Genomic DNA, 18,830 nt, shown 5'->3' with positions numbered 1-18,830 from the left:
CTTTTGACTGCAACAATGGTACGTTCTTAAATGTTAAATCCCTCTCAAGAATGGCTGACTATGGCAGGTGGCAAAAATGCACGACGGGAGATGGGAGAATGAGTTGCAGGGACAGTGTTCTCTTTAATCCGCGACCTCGTTTGAGGTCAAAGAAGAAAGCAGGCAACGGGAGTAGACACATGAAAGCTCATACACGGGGATACTAGACTTGAGTGACAAAGTCTTTATTCTCAACCTATGGCAGCTGGATTCCACGTCTCTCTTGAGGGTTGGGAGCACCTGCCGAACCTTGTTTCGAATTTGTTCCTGCAACTCACTCTGGACAAGACACTTACAGGTAATGTAAAACTTTTTTTTATATATTAGTAGTATTAGACTTTGTTTGTTTTTAAATGTTTTTAGATGGAACCGAGATATGCTGATCCTTTTTTGTGAATGAATAAAGTTCACGTTCATCACTTGTGGCTTCTCCTCTTTACACAGACGTCATTTGGAGTCCCGTTTGTCACCGCCAACTGCTCCATCACAGCCAAGACTGCACTGTAACCGGCCACTCCAGGAGAAGCTGTTTGCCGACATTCCGTTCCCATCACACAAGCACTGGACCCAGTGGCTGGTTCTGGAGGAAATGTTTCATCTGCCCTCAATGAGACTGCCCTGCTCTGACATAGAGAGCTTATTGGGAATTGAGAAGGATGTGTTGGAAGGTCATATCCAAGGTGAGTTAATTTATTTTCAGGAAGTTGTCAAGTTCTATATCTATTGTCAGTTTGGTGCCAAAGAGTTGACACCCGTTGTGTTATAGAGCCACTGAACATGTGTTTTTCTGTTGCTCATTAGAAAAACAAGATTTTAGTCTTCAAGGTGGTCCTGTTTGATTAATGTTTGTCCCCAATAACATACTGTAGATGTGGAAGCCTAGTTCACTTCCTCAAGATCACCAGAATGAATTTAAGAACAAGAAATCTGTAATCAATTTGACGTTTTTGCAGAGTATGTTTTATTTGCACATTTTACATTCAAGGTGTTTGGTGCAGTATTTCTCAAGTAAACTAAATGTGCGATGTGTTGTCTAATGTAAACAAAGTCTGGCTGCTGGGCAAGTCTGTCTCGCTGTTTATGCTATTGGATAGAGAACAATCATCGGCAGCTGTTCACCCATGTTGGTGGGCAAAATGTACATCCTCAAATCAAAACCCAACCTTAATTTACCCATTGTGACGCATTGTTACCCATAATATTTTGCCATGGGCAAAGAGAACAATTTGCAGTTTTATAGCTTATTTCCTGCAACACTAAACATTTTGCTATGGGGCAAAGGAAAATGTGTAGTTTTATATCTTATCTCACGCTATTCTACACATTTTGCCATGGGCTAAGAGAGAATTTGGCTTTTTTAAAGCTGAAATACAGGTGTGTTGACTGTGATAAAATGCACTGGATTATGAGCTATCTTGCTTGCTAAATGAACAAATGAAATAAGCAGTGGCATGGTGTATATAGCTATTGAAGGACAGTGACATATGTGGCTTTCAGTTAGATATTTTTGGCAACCTATCCCGTGAGAGTGAATGACATTCCGGTTAATCTGTTCCATTATATTTAATCTAATCTGATTAAAACAGTGCACTGTTTGCTATGAATTATATCTGATGGTGTTTGCATGTTTAGGTAAAAAGTCTAATGTCCTGTTTGGAACACTGACAAGTAAAGACCAATCCGATTGGCTGGGCTTGCCTCTCCAGAGGCCTACGCCCCTGCTGCCACACATATTGTCCTGAATGAAAGTTTGGAAGGTAGTGGAGGAATGTTTGTCACTTGAATATTGCAACAGTGTTTTGTTCTTATTTGACAGACAAAGATGATGATAAGGGAAACATGCTGAAGTTTGAATGGCTCTTGAGCAGTAGTGGAAAAAGTACCCAATTGTCATACTTGAATAAAAGTAAAGATCCCTTAATAGAAAATGACTCAAGTAAAAGTCCCCCAATAAAATTCTACTTGAGTAAAAGTCTAAAAGTATTTGGTTTTAAATGTACTTAGTAAAAGTAAAATTATAAATAATTTCAAATTCCTTAAATTAAGCAAACCAGCCGGCAACATTTTCTTTTTTATCTTTTTTTTTACGGATAGCCAGAGTGACACTCCAACATTCAGACATAATTTACAAACGAAGCATGTGTGTTTAGTGAGTCAGGCAGATCAGAGGCAGTATGGATGACCAGGGATGTTCTGTTGATAAGTGCGCGAATTGGACCATTTTCCTGTCCTGCTAAGCATTCGAAATGTAACTAGTACTTTTGGGTGTCAGGGAAAATGTATGGATTAAAAATTACAATATTTTCTTAAGGAATGTAGGGAAGTAAAAGTAGTCAAACATATAAATATTAAAGTAAAGTACAGATACCCCAAAAAACGACTTAAAGTATTTTTACTTAAGTACTTTACACCACTGCTCTTGAGCATCGCGGAAGCATTGCCAACGTTTTCCAGCATGTACTCAACCAACTACAGAACTATGGTAGGTTATATGTGATCCCGATGCCTTCCATTGTGCAGGCATAACCACGCATATTTACATAGAAAAAGCCTAAACGTCCCTTGTCTGACACAAATGTTGACTAAAATGATTTGAACTTACTTTGCCGATTGTCCATAGGTTGGTACTTGTGTGTCAATTTGAGACAAAATATCCACAGGAAAATATTGTTAAACAGACTTCAAAACGTAGGTCTCTGTGGGTGCCAATCAAGATTTGTTTGCTTGTGACCAAAGGCACGTGCACAAGACTGTGAATTGGTTTCAGTCTCATTTATTAGGCAAGGTCATATGGGGCATACCATTTTTTACTTTTGCAGGGATCAATTTTAGGACTAGTCTGCTTTCCACAGCCAGTTATGAATTATAATTAGATTATTCACTGTGAATGCAATGGGATTCAAAGGTGGTAATGTCCTTTATTGCCTGATATGAGCTGCATGCCAGATTTGTTATACAGATGGACTTTTTGGCAGTGCAGATGAAGGCTCGTGACTGTTGTGACGTGGCTATGGCCAAGTTATGTGTGAATTCTGGCCAGGAACATGGTTGTTCCCAATGGATAAAGAAAACATGTTTAGTTCTTTTTCAGTAGTTTGACACCACACCTGTAAGCAATGAGTTGATTTAATCCTCAAAGCAGAGCCCTCATCTGACTCATCATATCCAATCTTTAGAATGCTGTACTGGGAAGCTCGACATTGGCATTTTACTCTGGAGAAACTTTTGAGCTGTATACGCTTGCAGGATTTTGGTTTATTACAGGCAGTCTGTCTATGATTGAAGGCGTTGAGGGGAAAAAAGGTTATCCAATTTTTTGCACTGCTGAGTCGCTTCAAAGTGTTTTTATCGGCTGGTGATATAGGGAGCGGAAACTAGTCACAAATGGTTTCAGTCTCCGAGCTGTCTCCCTCCGGATTATTATGTTATACTGTACCCTCCGAACTGGAGCACTAGTCCTACCCTTCATACACCATCTGAAATCAACTGCATTGGCCTATAGGCAGGGCAATGTTAATGGGAGCTAATGACCTAAAGGCCTCCCTTACTCGTATACTGTATGTTCCATTTCATGATCCTAAAATACATTTTTACAAACTCTACATTTCTGTAAGTGGCAGACAGGAATGTGTCTGTGTTCATTTCAAAATGAGTCCTGTTTTCCCTGTAGTTTTTGGTCTCCACTAGATTTAGATGGGGACTGTTGTGGCGTTATCCATGTATTGGAGCATAAATGCAATTTCACCCTTGACATGCAGTGCATCCACTTGTGCTAGATGTTTCTACCCTGAGGCAGCCCCCCCCCCCCCTCTCTACCAGACCACCGTGAGCTGGAGACCATGTTCAATCATTACACCCAGTGTCGATTCCAGTGGCGCTTTACCTCATGGCAACAGCCGCTGTCCTTCGACAGGCAGCTCAGGGCCTACAGTGGCGGAAGCAAAGCAAGAGGAAGGTGGCGTCCTGGGGAGGCACGCTGTGTGACGTCCACTACCTGGCCTCGCTCTAACACATCATCACCAACTACTGGAGTGGGAAGCTGGCCCGGGGCGACGGCACTGTCGTTGAGTAACGCTTTGAGATGTTGCGCCTCGCCCTATACTTTTATTCTACTTTATGCTAACGTTATGCAGTCATGGCACTCTGATTCGATTGACTGCGCTGAGTGGATCAAACCTTGTGCTTACTCTGGATTTGTTTCAGAACGGGCACCCACTCTTGCGTGCTCATAAATATTCTTCACTCATTAAGGTTATTTTCAATTTCTATGCCCCAAGAATAATATCATACCACCTTGACTTATTACTGTTAATGGTATCACTTCTTTATACATTATTAATTGGATGCAGTGAGTAGGGAAATGAATAAGCCTCTCCCTTGACACTGAGGCTCTTCTATAGAGCGTTACCCTGTGTTCTGCTCTGCTATCTGTTGTACTATGACAGGTCTTGAACAAAGGCCACTGGCTTTCATGCCAAGTGTCTATTCTCCTTCCTCCCAGGAATTCAGACGGTGGAGAACTATTTCTCCATGTGCAATCCACTGGTGGCCTTAATTGTTAAGTGCATTCCCAGCTGATACAGATACTGTGCCTATCGGCATTTTGTCTGGTGGTAATGGGGCTATCTTGGCAAACATGCCAGTGGTCGTGTGGTGTCCCATATACAACAGGAGTTCCCTGATCCTGGTGCAGAATACACAGGGTTTCTCCCTCCCCATATTGACTGATACCATTCAATTCAATAATAAGAAAGGACTAGGTAAAAGTTGTCTAGTAAAAAATGTGATGCCTTCTGCCAGGTCTATCTCCATTTAGAGACATCGGTATCAAGCCCGTCTGTCAGTCTGGACTTTGACAAACGTTGGTGAGTTCTTTGCCAGAGCCCCCAGTGATGGCTATAGCAGCATAGATCAGCTCCTGGCCCCTCCTCAAAGATACTGATCAGACAGACAGACCAGACCAGACCAGACCAGACCAGACCAGACAGACCAGACCAGACCAGACCAGACCAGACAGACAGACAGACAGACAGACAGACCAGACCAGACCAGACCAGACCAGACCAGACCAGACCAGACCAGACCAGACCAGACAGACAGACAGACAGACAGACCAGACCAGACCAGACCAGACCAGACCAGACCAGACAGACCAGACCAGACAGACCAGACCAGACCAGACCAGACAGACCAGACCAGACCAGACCAGACCAGACCAGACCAGACCAGACCAGACCAGACCAGACAGAACACTGATTTACATGATCAGTGGCAGTGGTGAAAGAAGTACCCAATTGTCATACTTGAGTAAAAGTATAGATACCTTAATAGAAAGTTACTCAAGTGAAAGTGAAAGTCACCCAGTGAAATACTACTTGAGTAAAAGTATTTGCTTCTAAATATACTTAAGTATCAAAAGTAAATGTATATGTTAAAATATACTTAAGTAGTAAAAGTGTGAATAATTTGAAATCCCTTACATTAAGCAAAGCAGATGGCACCATGTCCTTGATTTGAAAATGTACGGATAGCCAAGGTGCACACTCCAACACCCAGACATCATTTACAAACTATGCATTTGTTTTTAGTGAGTCCGCCAGATCAGAGGCAGTAGGGATGACCACGTGTTCCCTTGGTAAGTGTGTGAACTGGACCATTTCCCTGTCCTGCTAAGCCCTCTACATGTAACGAGTACTTTTGGGTGTCAGGGAAAATATATGGAGTTATTTTCTTTAGGAATGTAGTGAAGTAAAAGTAAAAGTTGTCAAAAATATCAACAGTTAAATAAAGTACAGATACCACAAAAAAAATGCTTATGTAGTACTTTAAAGTATTTTTTACTTAAGTACTTTACACCACTGATCAATAATGGTTATGATTAGCCTGGGGGAACCAACCTGATCGCTTCATTCACCTTTCTGTTTCACTCCAGATATCATAAATGTGCAGTGAAATAGAATGTTGAACACAGCAATCAGGCTGGTTCTACCAGACTAGGTTATGCCCTGGACGTTATATGCACCCAAGAAGTAGAAAATAAGCAACAAATGTCAGTTTACATCAATTGTTTCACAATTGGGTTATCAAATGTATCAAATGAAGTGGTTTACCTTCTGTATTTCTACAAATGATGACCCTGTGAAAGCTGTTGCCGCTGGCCGGATACTTGCCAACATTCCTAGGAATGCTCACAGCGAGGGCATGTCTGCATGATGCTGATGAGGGCCTCCTTGTTGGTCTTCTCTGTGCTGCATGTTCGGCTCAAACTGGTATCTCTTGAACAACTGCAGCAGGCAATCTTATGAGGTGGTGTTGACTGGGAGAATCTGTGACAAGGTGATTTATATTAGACAGCCAAGTGGTAAATTGCATTTTGGTTCTAAAGAAAGGACAACACTAATGGACTTCACAACCAAAATGACTACTAGTTGTATCTGCTTGGCTGGGGAATTGGCCTACTATATTATCAAGCTGGGTATTGTATCTTTGAATACAACTTTTCACATAACACACTACCTGTCGTCGATGAAGCAGTCTTTCATCAAGGTAGTAACTGGTCACTATCAGAGACCTCGTGATGATGTGTCCTTTTCATTGGAGTTAAGGGAGACTCTGGCAACAATGGAGGCGGTGTCACAAGGGTACTTGTCACATTTCACACTTTCATTCTGAGGTCTTGCTTGACAAGCTGTGAACATGGTAAGTGAACAGTGAATGAAATTATTTTCAGGTTGCTAAACCATTGCAATCACATTGCTGGACATGTTATGATACCCACCTTTGCTGCGTCTGTTAGGTCCCAGCATCCATTCATGACCAGGGGATCTCTCTGGCACCCAACTGTCCACTTTGTCTAATAGAAAAACAGGTTAAATGATTGTCATCACCCTTCAATAATAAACCATGCTTGAGAAACGTACTCTGGTTTAGAAGCTAATTCTATGCTTTACAGATGTAGACGGACTAGCTCCAGATTGGATTAGATTCAGGCCAGTGATGCTGTTACACTTTGCAACCAACCAACTGTGACGTGTTTTGCTATGGCCCTGTGTTGGTTTGAGTTTGTTGCTGCTAATTAGTACACTGTTGTAGTCACATGAGTTAGCTAGTACCACCATAGTTTCAGCCAATATTTATTTGTGCATTAAATAAGCTTTGCACCTCAGAGAATAATAATGACTGTTTTGTCTAGATTACAATTGCTAACTTGGAGTGGATGAACATAATTGGTAGAAAATAACTTTGCTTTATTATGTTGTCAAATTTACTTTCGATGTTGCATTTTGCTGTTACTAGAGATCCTGGTTTGAGTCCATGCTCTGTCCAGCCGGCCGCGACCGGAAGACCCATGAGTGGTGACCGGGAGACCCATGAGGCAGTGCACAATTAGCCCAGCGTCGTCTGGGTTAGGGGAGGGTTTGGCCGGCAGGGATGTCCTTGTCCCATCACGCACAAGTTTGTCAAATAGCTAGTAATGCTAATGTTAGCTAGCTAAAATACGGTGGTCCCCTCTATCTTAGTTAGCTGGATAAAATTATAGCTACTGTATCTAAAGTCAATCTGGCCACATCACAATCACGACAAAAGGTTTTTCTACAAATTATTTACCTTTTGAAATGTTATCGTGTTTCAAAGCCAAATCCGAGTTGTATTGAGCTAGGTAGGGTGGCTAACGCTAGCAAGGTGGATAACGTTAGCTGGGCTAGTGGTTAAGGTTAGGGTTAGCTAACATGCAAAGTAAATAGTCTGTAATGAGATTTCAAACAGGCAACATTTGGGTTGCTAGACATTCGCGATATACGCCCACTCATCCACCCCGACCAACCACGTTACCCGTTTTGGCCTTAAGTAACCTGTCTTAAGTAACCAAACCAAAGTTAGCATATCATACTAATTTTAGTGTTTTTCTTTACTGCTTTTTCATGACATCCAATTTGTATTTACAGTCTTGTCCCATTGCTGCAACTCCCCTACAGACTCGGGGGAGGCGAAGGTCGAAGCCACATGGGTCTACTGGTCGCCACTCATTGGTCTCCCTTAGACTGCTGCGCCACTCCGGAGGCCCTAATATTTACTATGTTACGACTAGTCTATGAGACCAGGCTGGTGCATCCTGCTGGAGGCATGCATTGCATGGTAGGGCTTTTCAGTCCCAAATGGCTGTGATCCTTTGAACACGTTGGTTGGGGGTAATGAAACAACTGAGCCCCATTTAATGAAGGGAAGCGAAGTGGGCGGATGGGTGATTAGCACGTAGAGCTTGGCAAAAGGGGACTAATTGTAATCCAAACTCAACCTTAATTTACTCGTCGTGATGCAGAAGTTTCAAACTCAGCTTTAGACTAGACTGACTTTGACCAAAATTATCCTATTTACACTTTGTAGTCAGTTTTGACACTAGAATAAATGTCTCTGACTCGATGTCACAGGTAAGGGATTAGTTGGTTTTTAGCGGCAGTCACTCTCTAAATGACTACATTTCAGGGAACATTAGTGGAGTGTAATGTGTAGTGCACCTACCGAAATGAAAGCACTCGTTGTGTTTTTGTCAACACTATTGATAAAAAGATGAGATGCCTGGCTCTTTTCAACATTATGGAGGACAATGATCATTTCCTTTGCCAAACTGCTTGTATACAAATGACATTTTTGGCATTTATTCAGTGGTGTCTTTAGTATTCCATCAGTGTGCATCTCCTTCCTTAAAGCATCTCCAGATCATCAGCTCTGTGCTGGTGATTTCACAGGTCACAGCTTGAGCAGGCTGCAGGAAGCGCCTAGACCCATGTAATGTCCTGCTAAATGGATTATAGACATATCAATGCATGTCCCACTCAATTACACTTCATGTGTGAATACAGGCTAGCTGCAGGCTTGTACTCTATAGCAATAGCCAGCGATACAGTCAAGGACAGTGTTATCAATACAATTTATACAATCATATTGGCATTTGGCACATTAGTGGTTTGTATGAGCAATTATGGATGGGATTGTTTTTTCCCAGCTAGTTTACTTGATGTATAGAATTGGAAAAACACAACTTTGGCATTAGGATTTCGCTTGGATGACAGTGGCATATAGGCTACTGTAGTGTTAGATATTCCTAAATTCTACTGTATGATTGTCTGATGGTGTAACCTTCGTTCCTTTGTTATGTTTCTTGTTTAGGTTGGTCAGGGCGTGAGTTGGGGTGGGCATTCTATGTGTTGTTCTAGTTTTGGTTTTCTATGTGTTTGGCCTGGTATGGTTCTCAATCAGAGGCAGCTGTCAATCGTTGTCTCTGATTGAGAATCATACTTAGGTAGCCTGTTTTTCCCACTTGATTTGTGGGTAGTTGTCTTCTGTTTTGTGTGTTTGCACCTTACAGGACTGTTTCGTTTCACTCTCTTTGTTGTTTTGTTATTCAGTGTTCAGTTGATTTATTAAATATTAACATGGACACCTACCACGCTGCGCATTGGTCCGATCTTCACAACTCTTCCTCAGATGACGAGGAGAACCGTTACAGATGGATTAGGGATTGACTGAGTGCAGGTGTACGAGGACACCCTGGAGGGTGTGTACCTGCTGCTGAGGGAGATGCAGGAGACTCTGGTGGAGCACAAGAGGTTCTGGCAGGTGGCCAAGGTCCAGATGGCCCAAGTATGCACCCTAAAGAGACTGCCATCAACTGGAAAAAAATTGACAGACTGCCCTACTACAAGTATATGATTATTACACAGAAGAAAAATGCAACATGTAACAATTTCAAAGATTTTACTGAGTTTCAGTTCATGTAAGGAAATCCGCCAATTTAAATGAATTCATTAGGCCCTAATCTATGGATTTCATATGAATGGGAATACAGATATGCATCTGTTGGTCACAGATACCTTAAAAAAACATAGGTAGGGGCGTGGATCAGGAAACCAGTCAGTATCTGGTGTGGCAACTGTTTGCCTCATGCAGCGTGACACATCTTCTTAGCAGAGAATTGAATCAGGCTTGTGGCCTGTGGAATGTTGTCCCACTCGAAAGTGAGCATTTGCCCACTGAAGTCAGTTACGATGCCAAATTGCAGTCTGGTCAAGACCATAGTGAGGACAACGAGCACACAGATGAGCTTCCCTGAGACAGTTTCTGACTGTTTGTGCAGAAATTCACAGTTATATCAGCTGTTCGGGTGGCTGGTCTCAGACTATGCTGCAGGTGAAGAAGCTGGATGTGGAGGTCCTGGGCTGGCGTTGTTACACGTTGCCTGTGGTTGTGAGGCCGGTTGGACTTACTCCCAAATTCTCTAAAATGACGGAGATAAATGATCACTAAATTCTCTGGCAACAGCTCTGGTGGACAGCATACCATTTGCACACTCCCTCAAAACTTGAGATATCTGTGGCATTGTGTTGTGTGACAAAACTGCCTATTTTAGTGGCCTTTTATTGTCCCCAGCACAAGGTGCACCTGTGTAATGATCATGCTGTTTAATCAGCTTCTTGATATGCCACACCTGTCAGGTGGATGGATTATCTTGGCAAAGGAGAAATGCTCACTAACAGGGATGTAAACATTATTTTTGCACAAATAAGCTTCTTGTGCGTCGAACGTTTCTGGGATATTTTATTTCAGCTCATGAAAAATGACACCAACAATGTACACGTTGCGTTTATATTTTTGTATAGTTAGTGTAGTTAATCAGATCCAGATAACTAATCAGGGTTAGGCTTGAGCGGTATCCAGATTGTCATACCGTCCTTGTGCCATCCCAGGACTGCACTGAGCCTCTGTAGTCCGACGGTTAGCAAACATGTAAAATGCTAATGAGTGCATGCAAGCATATTATAATATAAACTAGTGGGACAGTGTGGTGAAAGCACTTTGAGGTCAAAGCAAATAAGTGGTTGCAGTTTAAAGGCCCAGTGCAGTCAAAACGTTTCCCTGTGTTTTTATGTATATTTCCACGCTGAGGTTGGAATAATACTGTGAAAATGATACTGCCCTTTTAGTGTAAGAGCTGTTTGGAAAGATTACTAGACATTTCTGCCTGTTCTAGTGGGATGGAGATTTGCCCTGCCTGGTGACATCATCAGCCGGTAATTGGTGAATGGACCAATAAGAAAGAGTTCCAAACCTCTCTACCAATAACAGATGGTTTTCAGTTTTCCCCTCTTGAATGAGACCTCTCCCAGACAGTCCCAGTGAAATTCTTGCTTGAGAAATTGCTCTTTAATCTTTTTGACCGTTTTAATTCATATATTAAAATGTAAAATTTAAAGTTGTTTTTTTCAATGGTATTGAAAATCATACCAGGGTATTTCAAAATACCCCGGGGGTACGGTATATATGGCATACCGCCTAACTCTTATGCATTTCAGATCCTATTCAGAGGGAATATGGAGCTATACTGTTAGTTGGTTAAAAACTCGTTAGATATGCTTTGAAGCCTGGGGAGAGAGTGCTGTGTAATCAGGGCACAGCTGGTAGCTTCAAACACATTGCCTGCAGCACAGGACCCAGCACTATCCACTGTCAGTCAATGATATGTTTGAACTTCAAGACTGCTCATCCTCTCGACCTATACAGAGGAGTTCAACAGAAGCCCATAACTCAGAGCCTGAATCTTTTACCCCAGGGATGAATTACATATTTCCAGGCTCATTGTGATTTTTTTCCCCCTGCCTTCTTAAAGTGGTAATCTATAGTTCAAACCAGACACCCCGCCACAGATTTAGCAAGAAGTTTAGGGCTGTGCCTGGAGACCATTCTCAAATTGATCTACAGAGCTGTGAATGCAAGAACCATCCATGAGATTATAGTTTTAACCATGTTTTGAAGCTATAAAGTGTTTTATTAACAATGTTATTATAAACAAAGGTATAAAAACAAGCTTATTTTTCGGGGTTCTGATGGCTTTAGACAGTTGAACTAAATTCTTGAGGCATTTAATTAATTTAAAAAAAAACAAACAGGGATGTTTCAATCACAGATTGCACCTTTTTGAAGTTACAGGAGTCTAAATGAAACACTGACTGGCTGCAGGACTACATGTAATAACCACTTGTGAATAAAACAATCTTTCACCATGGTATTATCAATGTAATATTTTCAATGCCCTTAGTATTCAGTGTCTCCATCCTGTCTGGGCGAGTCATTACGTATTCGCTTAATCCAAATTTAAGGCACTGTGGAGAGAATAACTTGAGCTCTCTGAAAGTTGCTTTGGGCACAGTTTTTTTTTCTTTCTTCTAAGAGATGACAAATTGCCTTCATGGAGTTACCCATTTACTCCGTTTTCTTGCACATTCTGTTGTTCTCCTGTCCCTATGTGGTTTGATCATGTGAAATTCATCCCTGCTTTGAAAATAATGATCCTCACAGTAGAGATTGGATGGAAGAAAAGAGGACTGAAAATACTCTTTGATTGCTACTCCAAGGTGTCTCAATTCAGGGCCACCCACCTATTCATGAATGGATTTTCTGTGTTTGTTTCACTCTTTCATTAAGTGTTTCATTTGGATCAGGAATATGACCATTTTGGAAGTAATAAAACATTTTTGTCATGCATTTTCTGCCATTACTTAATATTCATTCATATTAGCCATATGTCCATTAGAAATGTCTGGAGTGCATCTCTCTGGTCATCCCTCAGGCAGTACATAGTGTCAGGCAATGTGGTGTACCGAGGGCACGTGCAGAGCTTCCTCCAAAGGAAGAGGTTGGTCCATCACTGGATATTCCTGGAGCAGAACTCCTAGGTTCACACGGGTGCTGCCTGACAACCTCTACCCTCTGCTGGAGTTTGACACCAAGATCTCCCAAGGTAAAGTAGAGCCTCGGTTCTCCAGAATGTACCCAGAAACCTGTTATCATTATATATCCACCCTATCAGCTACAGAAACCTCTGTTCTCCAGTATATACCCACCCTATCAGCTACAGAACCCTCCGTTCTCCAGTATATACCAACCCTATCAGCTACAGAAACCTCTGTTCTCCAGTATATACCCACCCTATCAGCTACAGAAACCTCTGTTCTCCAGTATGTACCCACCCTATCAGCTACAGAAACCTCTGTTCTCCAGTATGTACCCACCCTATCAGCTACAGAAACCTCTGTTCTCCAGTATGTACCAACCCTATCAGCTACAGAACCCTCTGTTCTCCAGTATGTACCCACCCTATCAGCTACAGAAACCTCTGTTCTCCAGTATATACCCACCCTATCAGCTACAGAAACCTCTGTTCTCCAGTATATACCCACCCTATCAGCTACAGAAACCTCTGTTCTCCAGTATGTACCAACCCTATCAGCTACAGAACCCTCTGTTCTCCAGTATGTACCCACCCTATCAGCTACAGAAACCTCTGTTCTCCAGTATATACCCACCCTATCAGCTACAGAAACCTCTGTTCTCCAGTATGTACCCACCCTATCAGCTACAGAAACCTCTGTTCTCCAGTATATACCCACCCTATCAGCTACAGAAACCTCTGTTCTCCAGTATATACCCACCCTATCAGCTACAGAAACCTCTGTTCTCAGTATAAGCCCACTATCAGCTACAGAAACAAATGTTCTCAGTATAAGCCCACTATCAGCTACAGAAACCTCTGTTCTCAGTATAAGCCCACTATCAGCTACAGAAACCTCTGTTCTCAGTATATACCCACCCTATCAGCTACAGAAACCTCTGTTCTCCAGTATATACCCACCCTATCAGCTACAGAAACCTCTGTTCTCCAGTATGTACCAACCCTATCAGCTACAGAAACCTCTGTTCTCCAGTATGTACCCACCCTATCAGCTACAGAAACCTCTGTTCTCCAGTATGTACCCACCCTATCAGCTACAGAACCCTCTGTTCTCAGTATAAGCCCACTATCAGCTACAGAAACCTCTGTTCTCAGTATAAGCCCACTATCAGCTACAGAAACCTCTGTTCTCAGTATATACCCACCCTATCAGCTACAGAAACCTCTGTTCTCCAGTATATACCCACCCTATCAGCTACAGAAACCTCTGTTCTCCAGTATGTACCCACCCTATCAGCTACAGAAACCTCTGTTCTCCAGTATGTACCCACCCTATCAGCTACAGAAACCTCTGTTCTCCAGTATGTACCCACCCTATCAGCTACAGAAACCTCTGTTCTCCAGTATATACCCACCCTATCAGCTACAGAAACCTCTGTTCTCCAGTATATACCCACCCTATCAGCTACAGAAACCTCTGTTCTCCAGTATGTACCAACCCTATCAGCTACAGAACCCTCTGTTCTCCAGTATGTACCCACCCTATCAGCTACAGAAACCTCTGTTCTCCAGTATATACCCACCCTATCAGCTACAGAAACCTCTGTTCTCCAGTATATACCCACCCTATCAGCTACAGAAACCTCTGTTCTCCAGTATATACCCACCCTATCAGCTACAGAAACCTCTGTTCTCAGTATAAGCCCACTATCAGCTACAGAAACAAATGTTCTCAGTATAAGCCCACTATCAGCTACAGAAACCTCTGTTCTCAGTATAAGCCCACTATCAGCTACAGAAACCTCTGTTCTCAGTATATACCCACCCTATCAGCTACAGAAACCTCTGTTCTCCAGTATATACCAACCCTATCAGCTACAGAAACCTCTGTTCTCCAGTATATACCCACCCTATCAGCTATAGAAACCTCTGTTCTCCAGTATATACCCACCCTATCAGCTAGAAGAAACCTCTTTTCTCCAGTATGTACCCACCCTATCAGCTACAGAAACCTATTTTCTCCAGTATATACCCACCCTATCAGCTACAGAAACCTCTGTTCTCCAGTATGTACCAACCCTATCAGCTACAGAACCCTCTGTTCTCCAGTATATACCCACCCTATCAGCTACAGAAACCTCTGTTCTCAGTATAAGCCCACTATCAGCTACAGAAACCTCTGTTCTCATTATAAGCCCACTATCAGCTACAGAAACCTCTGTTCTCAGTATAAGCCCACTATCAGCTACAGAAACCTCTGTTCTCCAGTATATACCCACCCTATCAGCTACAGAAACCTCTGTTCTCAGTATAAGCCCACTATCAGCTACAGAAACCTCTGTTCTCAGTATAAGCCCACTATCAGCTACAGAAACCTCTGTTCTCCAGTATATACCCACCCTATCAGCTACAGAAACCTCTGTTCTCAGTATAAGCCCACTATCAGCTACAGAAACCTCTGTTCTCAGTATAAGCCCACTATCAGCTACAGAAACCTCTGTTCTCAGTATATACCCACCCTATCAGCTACAGAAACCTCTGTTCTCCAGTATATACCAACCCTATCAGCTACAGAAACCTCTGTTCTCCAGTATATACCCACCCTATCAGCTACAGAAACCTCTGTTCTCCAGTATATACCCACCCTATCAGCTACAGAAACCTCTTTTCTCCAGTATATACCCACCCTATCAGCTACAGAAACCTCTTTTCTCCAGTATGTACCCACCCTATCAGCTACAGAAACCTATTTTCTCCAGTATATACCCACCCTATCAGCTACAGAAACCTCTGTTCTCCAGTATGTACCAACCCTATCAGCTACAGAACCCTCTGTTCTCCAGTATATACCCACCCTATCAGCTACCGAAACCTCTGTTCTCAGTATAAGCCCACTATCAGCTACAGAAACCTCTGTTCTCATTATAAGCCCACTATCAGCTACAGAAACCTCTGTTCTCAGTATAAGCCCACTATCAGCTACAGAAACCTCTGTTCTCCAGTATATACCCACCCTATCAGCTACAGAAACCTCTGTTCTCAGTATAAGCCCACTATCAGCTACAGAAACCTCTGTTCTCAGTATAAGCCCACTATCAGCTACAGAAACCTCTGTTCTCAGTATATACCCACCCTATCAGCTACAGAAACCTCTGTTCTCCAGTATATACCAACCCTATCAGCTACAGAAACCTCTGTTCTCCAGTATATACCCACCCTATCAGCTACAGAAACCTCTGTTCTCCAGTATATACCCACCCTATCAGCTACAGAAACCTCTTTTCTCCAGTATATACCCACCCTATCAGCTACAGAAGCCTCTTTTCTCCAGTATATACCCACCCTATCAGCTACAGAAACCTCTGTTCTCCAGTATGTACCAACCCTATCAGCTACAGAACCCTCTGTTCTCCAGTATATACCCACCCTATCAGCTACCGAAACCTCTGTTCTCAGTATAAGCCCACTATCAGCTACAGAAACCTCTGTTCTCAGTATAAGCCCACTATCAGCTACAGAAACCTCTGTTCTCAGTATAAGCCCACTATCAGCTACAGAAACCTCTGTTCTCCAGTATATACCCACCCTATCAGCTACAGAAACCTCTGTTCTCAGTATAAGCCCACTATCAGCTACAGAAACCTCTGGCTTCAGTATAAGCCCACTATCAGCTACAGAAACCTCTGTTCTCAGTATAAGCCCACTATCAGCTACAGAAACCTCTGTTCTCCAGTATAAGCCCACTATCAGCTACAGAAACCTCTGTTCTCAGTATATACCCACCCTATCAGCTACAGAAACCTCTGTTCTCCAGTATATACCCACCCTATCAGCTACAGAAACCTCTGTTCTCCAGTATGTACCAACCCTATCAGCTACAGAAACCTCTGTTCTCCAGTATGTACCCACCCTATCAGCTACAGAAACCTCTGTTCTCCAGTATGTACCCACCCTATCAGCTACAGAACCCTCTGTTCTCAGTATAAGCCCACTATCAGCTACAGAAACCTCTGTTCTCAGTATAAGCCCACTATCAGCTACAGAAACCTCTGTTCTCAGTATATACCCACCCTATCAGCTACAGAAACCTCTGTTCTCCAGTATATACCCACCCTATCAGCTACAGAAACCTCTGTTCTCCAGTATATACCCACCCTATCAGCTACAGAAACCTCTGTTCTCCAGTATGTACCAACCCTATCAGCTACAGAAACCTCTGTTCTCCAGTATGTACCCACCCTATCAGCTACAGAAACCTCTGTTCTCCAGTATGTACCCACCCTATCAGCTACAGAAACCTCTGTTCTCCAGTATGTACCCACCCTATCAGCTACAGAAACCTCTGTTCTCCAGTATGTACCAACCCTATCAGCTACAGAACCCTCTGTTCTCCAGTATGTACCCACCCTATCAGCTACAGAAACCTCTGTTCTCCAGTATATACCCACCCTATCAGCTACAGAAACCTCTGTTCTCCAGTATATACCCACCCTATCAGCTACAGAAACCTCTGTTCTCCAGTATATACCCACCCTATCAGCTACAGAAACCTCTGTTCTCAGTATAAGCCCACTATCAGCTACAGAAACAAATGTTCTCAGTATAAGCCCACTATCAGCTACAGAAACCTCTGTTCTCAGTATAAGCCCACTATCAGCTACAGAAACCTCTGTTCTCAGTATATACCCACCCTATCAGCTACAGAAACCTCTGTTCTCCAGTATATACCAACCCTATCAGCTACAGAAACCTCTGTTCTCCAGTATATACCCACCCTATCAGCTATAGAAACCTCTGTTCTCCAGTATATACCCACCCTATCAGCTACAGAAACCTCTTTTCTCCAGTATGTACCCACCCTATCAGCTACAGAAACCTATTTTCTCCAGTATATACCCACCCTATCAGCTACAGAAACCTCTGTTCTCCAGTATGTACCAACCCTATCAGCTACAGAACCCTCTGTTCTCCAGTATATACCCACCCTATCAGCTACCGAAACCTCTGTTCTCAGTATAAGCCCACTATCAGCTACAGAAACCTCTGTTCTCATTATAAGCCCACTATCAGCTACAGAAACCTCTGTTCTCAGTATAAGCCCACTATCAGCTACAGAAACCTCTGTTCTCCAGTATATACCCACCCTATCAGCTACAGAAACCTCTGTTCTCAGTATAAGCCCACTATCAGCTACAGAAACCTCTGTTCTCAGTATAAGCCCACTATCAGCTACAGAAACCTCTGTTCTCAGTATAAGCCCACTATCAGCTACAGAAACCTCTGTTCTCCAGTATAAGCCCACTATCAGCTACAGAAACCTCTGTTCTCAGTATAAGCCCACTATCAGCTACAGAAACCTCTGTTCTCAGTATAAGCCCACTATCAGCTACAGAAACCTCTGTTCTCAGTATAAGCCCACTATCAGCTACAGAAACCTCTGTTCTCAGTATAAGCCCACTATCAGCTACAGAAACCTCTGTTCTCAGTATAAGCCCACTATCAGCTACAGAAACCTCTGTTCTCAGTATAAGCCCACTATCAGCTACAGAAACCTCTGTTCTCAGTATAAGCCCACTATCAGCTACAGAAACCTCTGTTCTCAGTATAAGCCCACTATCAGCTACAGAAACCTCTGTTCTCAGTATAAGCCCACTATCAGCTACAGAAACCTCTGTTCTCAGTATAAGCCCACTATCAGCTACGGGTTGTCTTAAGATTTCCTTCTATTGATTTCTTCAATGTTGTCCTTTCTCATTTAGGTTCTTACTATTTTTACTTGTGGTGCTAATTCAGGGTTTTCAGCCTTTAAGAATACCATGATGATTTTGATCATAGTCTGTTTTCAACAGGGGGAAATCCCTTCCTCGAGGCAGCCAGGGTGGGAGGTATTTGAATATAAGTGGTTTGACATCATTTACCCTGAGCTGCACTACAGCCATCCATCACCGGTCCCAGCCATGACAGTTTGTCAAAATGCTGTACATTTTCTGTATTTGATTTAGTACCTGAGCCTGCCCACGGCTGACTGACCCAAGTGATAGACGGACACAACCAAAGGGGCCAT

The 18,830-nt window shown here is 42.7% G+C and overlaps 2 protein-coding genes across 2 annotated transcripts; one reads left to right on the top strand and one right to left on the bottom strand.

Annotated features, from left to right (window-relative positions):
* Positions 1-76: 76 nt before the first annotated feature.
* si:dkeyp-114g9.1 (uncharacterized protein LOC555399 homolog) lies at positions 77-13,011 on the top strand (the record flags this gene model as incomplete). Its single annotated transcript, XM_052524727.1, is given in 13 exon segments — positions 77-337; positions 484-533; positions 535-719; positions 1,856-1,918; positions 2,441-2,521; positions 3,859-3,960; positions 3,963-4,102; positions 4,519-4,601; positions 6,640-6,671; positions 9,569-9,691; positions 9,694-9,742; positions 12,665-12,776; positions 12,778-13,011. Coding segments are annotated over 13 exon segments (1,515 nt in total), but the record flags the coding sequence as incomplete, so codon positions are not given.
* A 19-nt stretch (positions 13,012-13,030) lies between these two features.
* On the bottom strand, positions 13,031-18,830 carry LOC127931581 (uncharacterized). Its single transcript, XM_052524726.1, has 10 exons — positions 18,772-18,830; positions 17,107-17,239; positions 16,897-17,022; positions 16,610-16,693; positions 15,917-15,958; positions 15,303-15,386; positions 14,610-14,651; positions 14,116-14,157; positions 13,107-13,502; positions 13,031-13,042 (listed from the first exon to the last, which is right to left on the bottom strand). The coding sequence occupies exons 1-10, from the start codon at positions 18,828-18,830 to the stop codon at positions 13,031-13,033; spliced, it is 1,020 nt and encodes a 339-aa protein (XP_052380686.1).

This window comes from Oncorhynchus keta, chromosome 8 (genome assembly GCF_023373465.1).
Source record: "Oncorhynchus keta strain PuntledgeMale-10-30-2019 chromosome 8, Oket_V2, whole genome shotgun sequence".
Lineage (NCBI taxonomy): Eukaryota > Metazoa > Chordata > Actinopteri > Salmoniformes > Salmonidae > Oncorhynchus > Oncorhynchus keta.
Note: the sequence above shows the minus strand (reverse complement) of the source record. Positions and strands in the feature narration are given on the sequence as shown.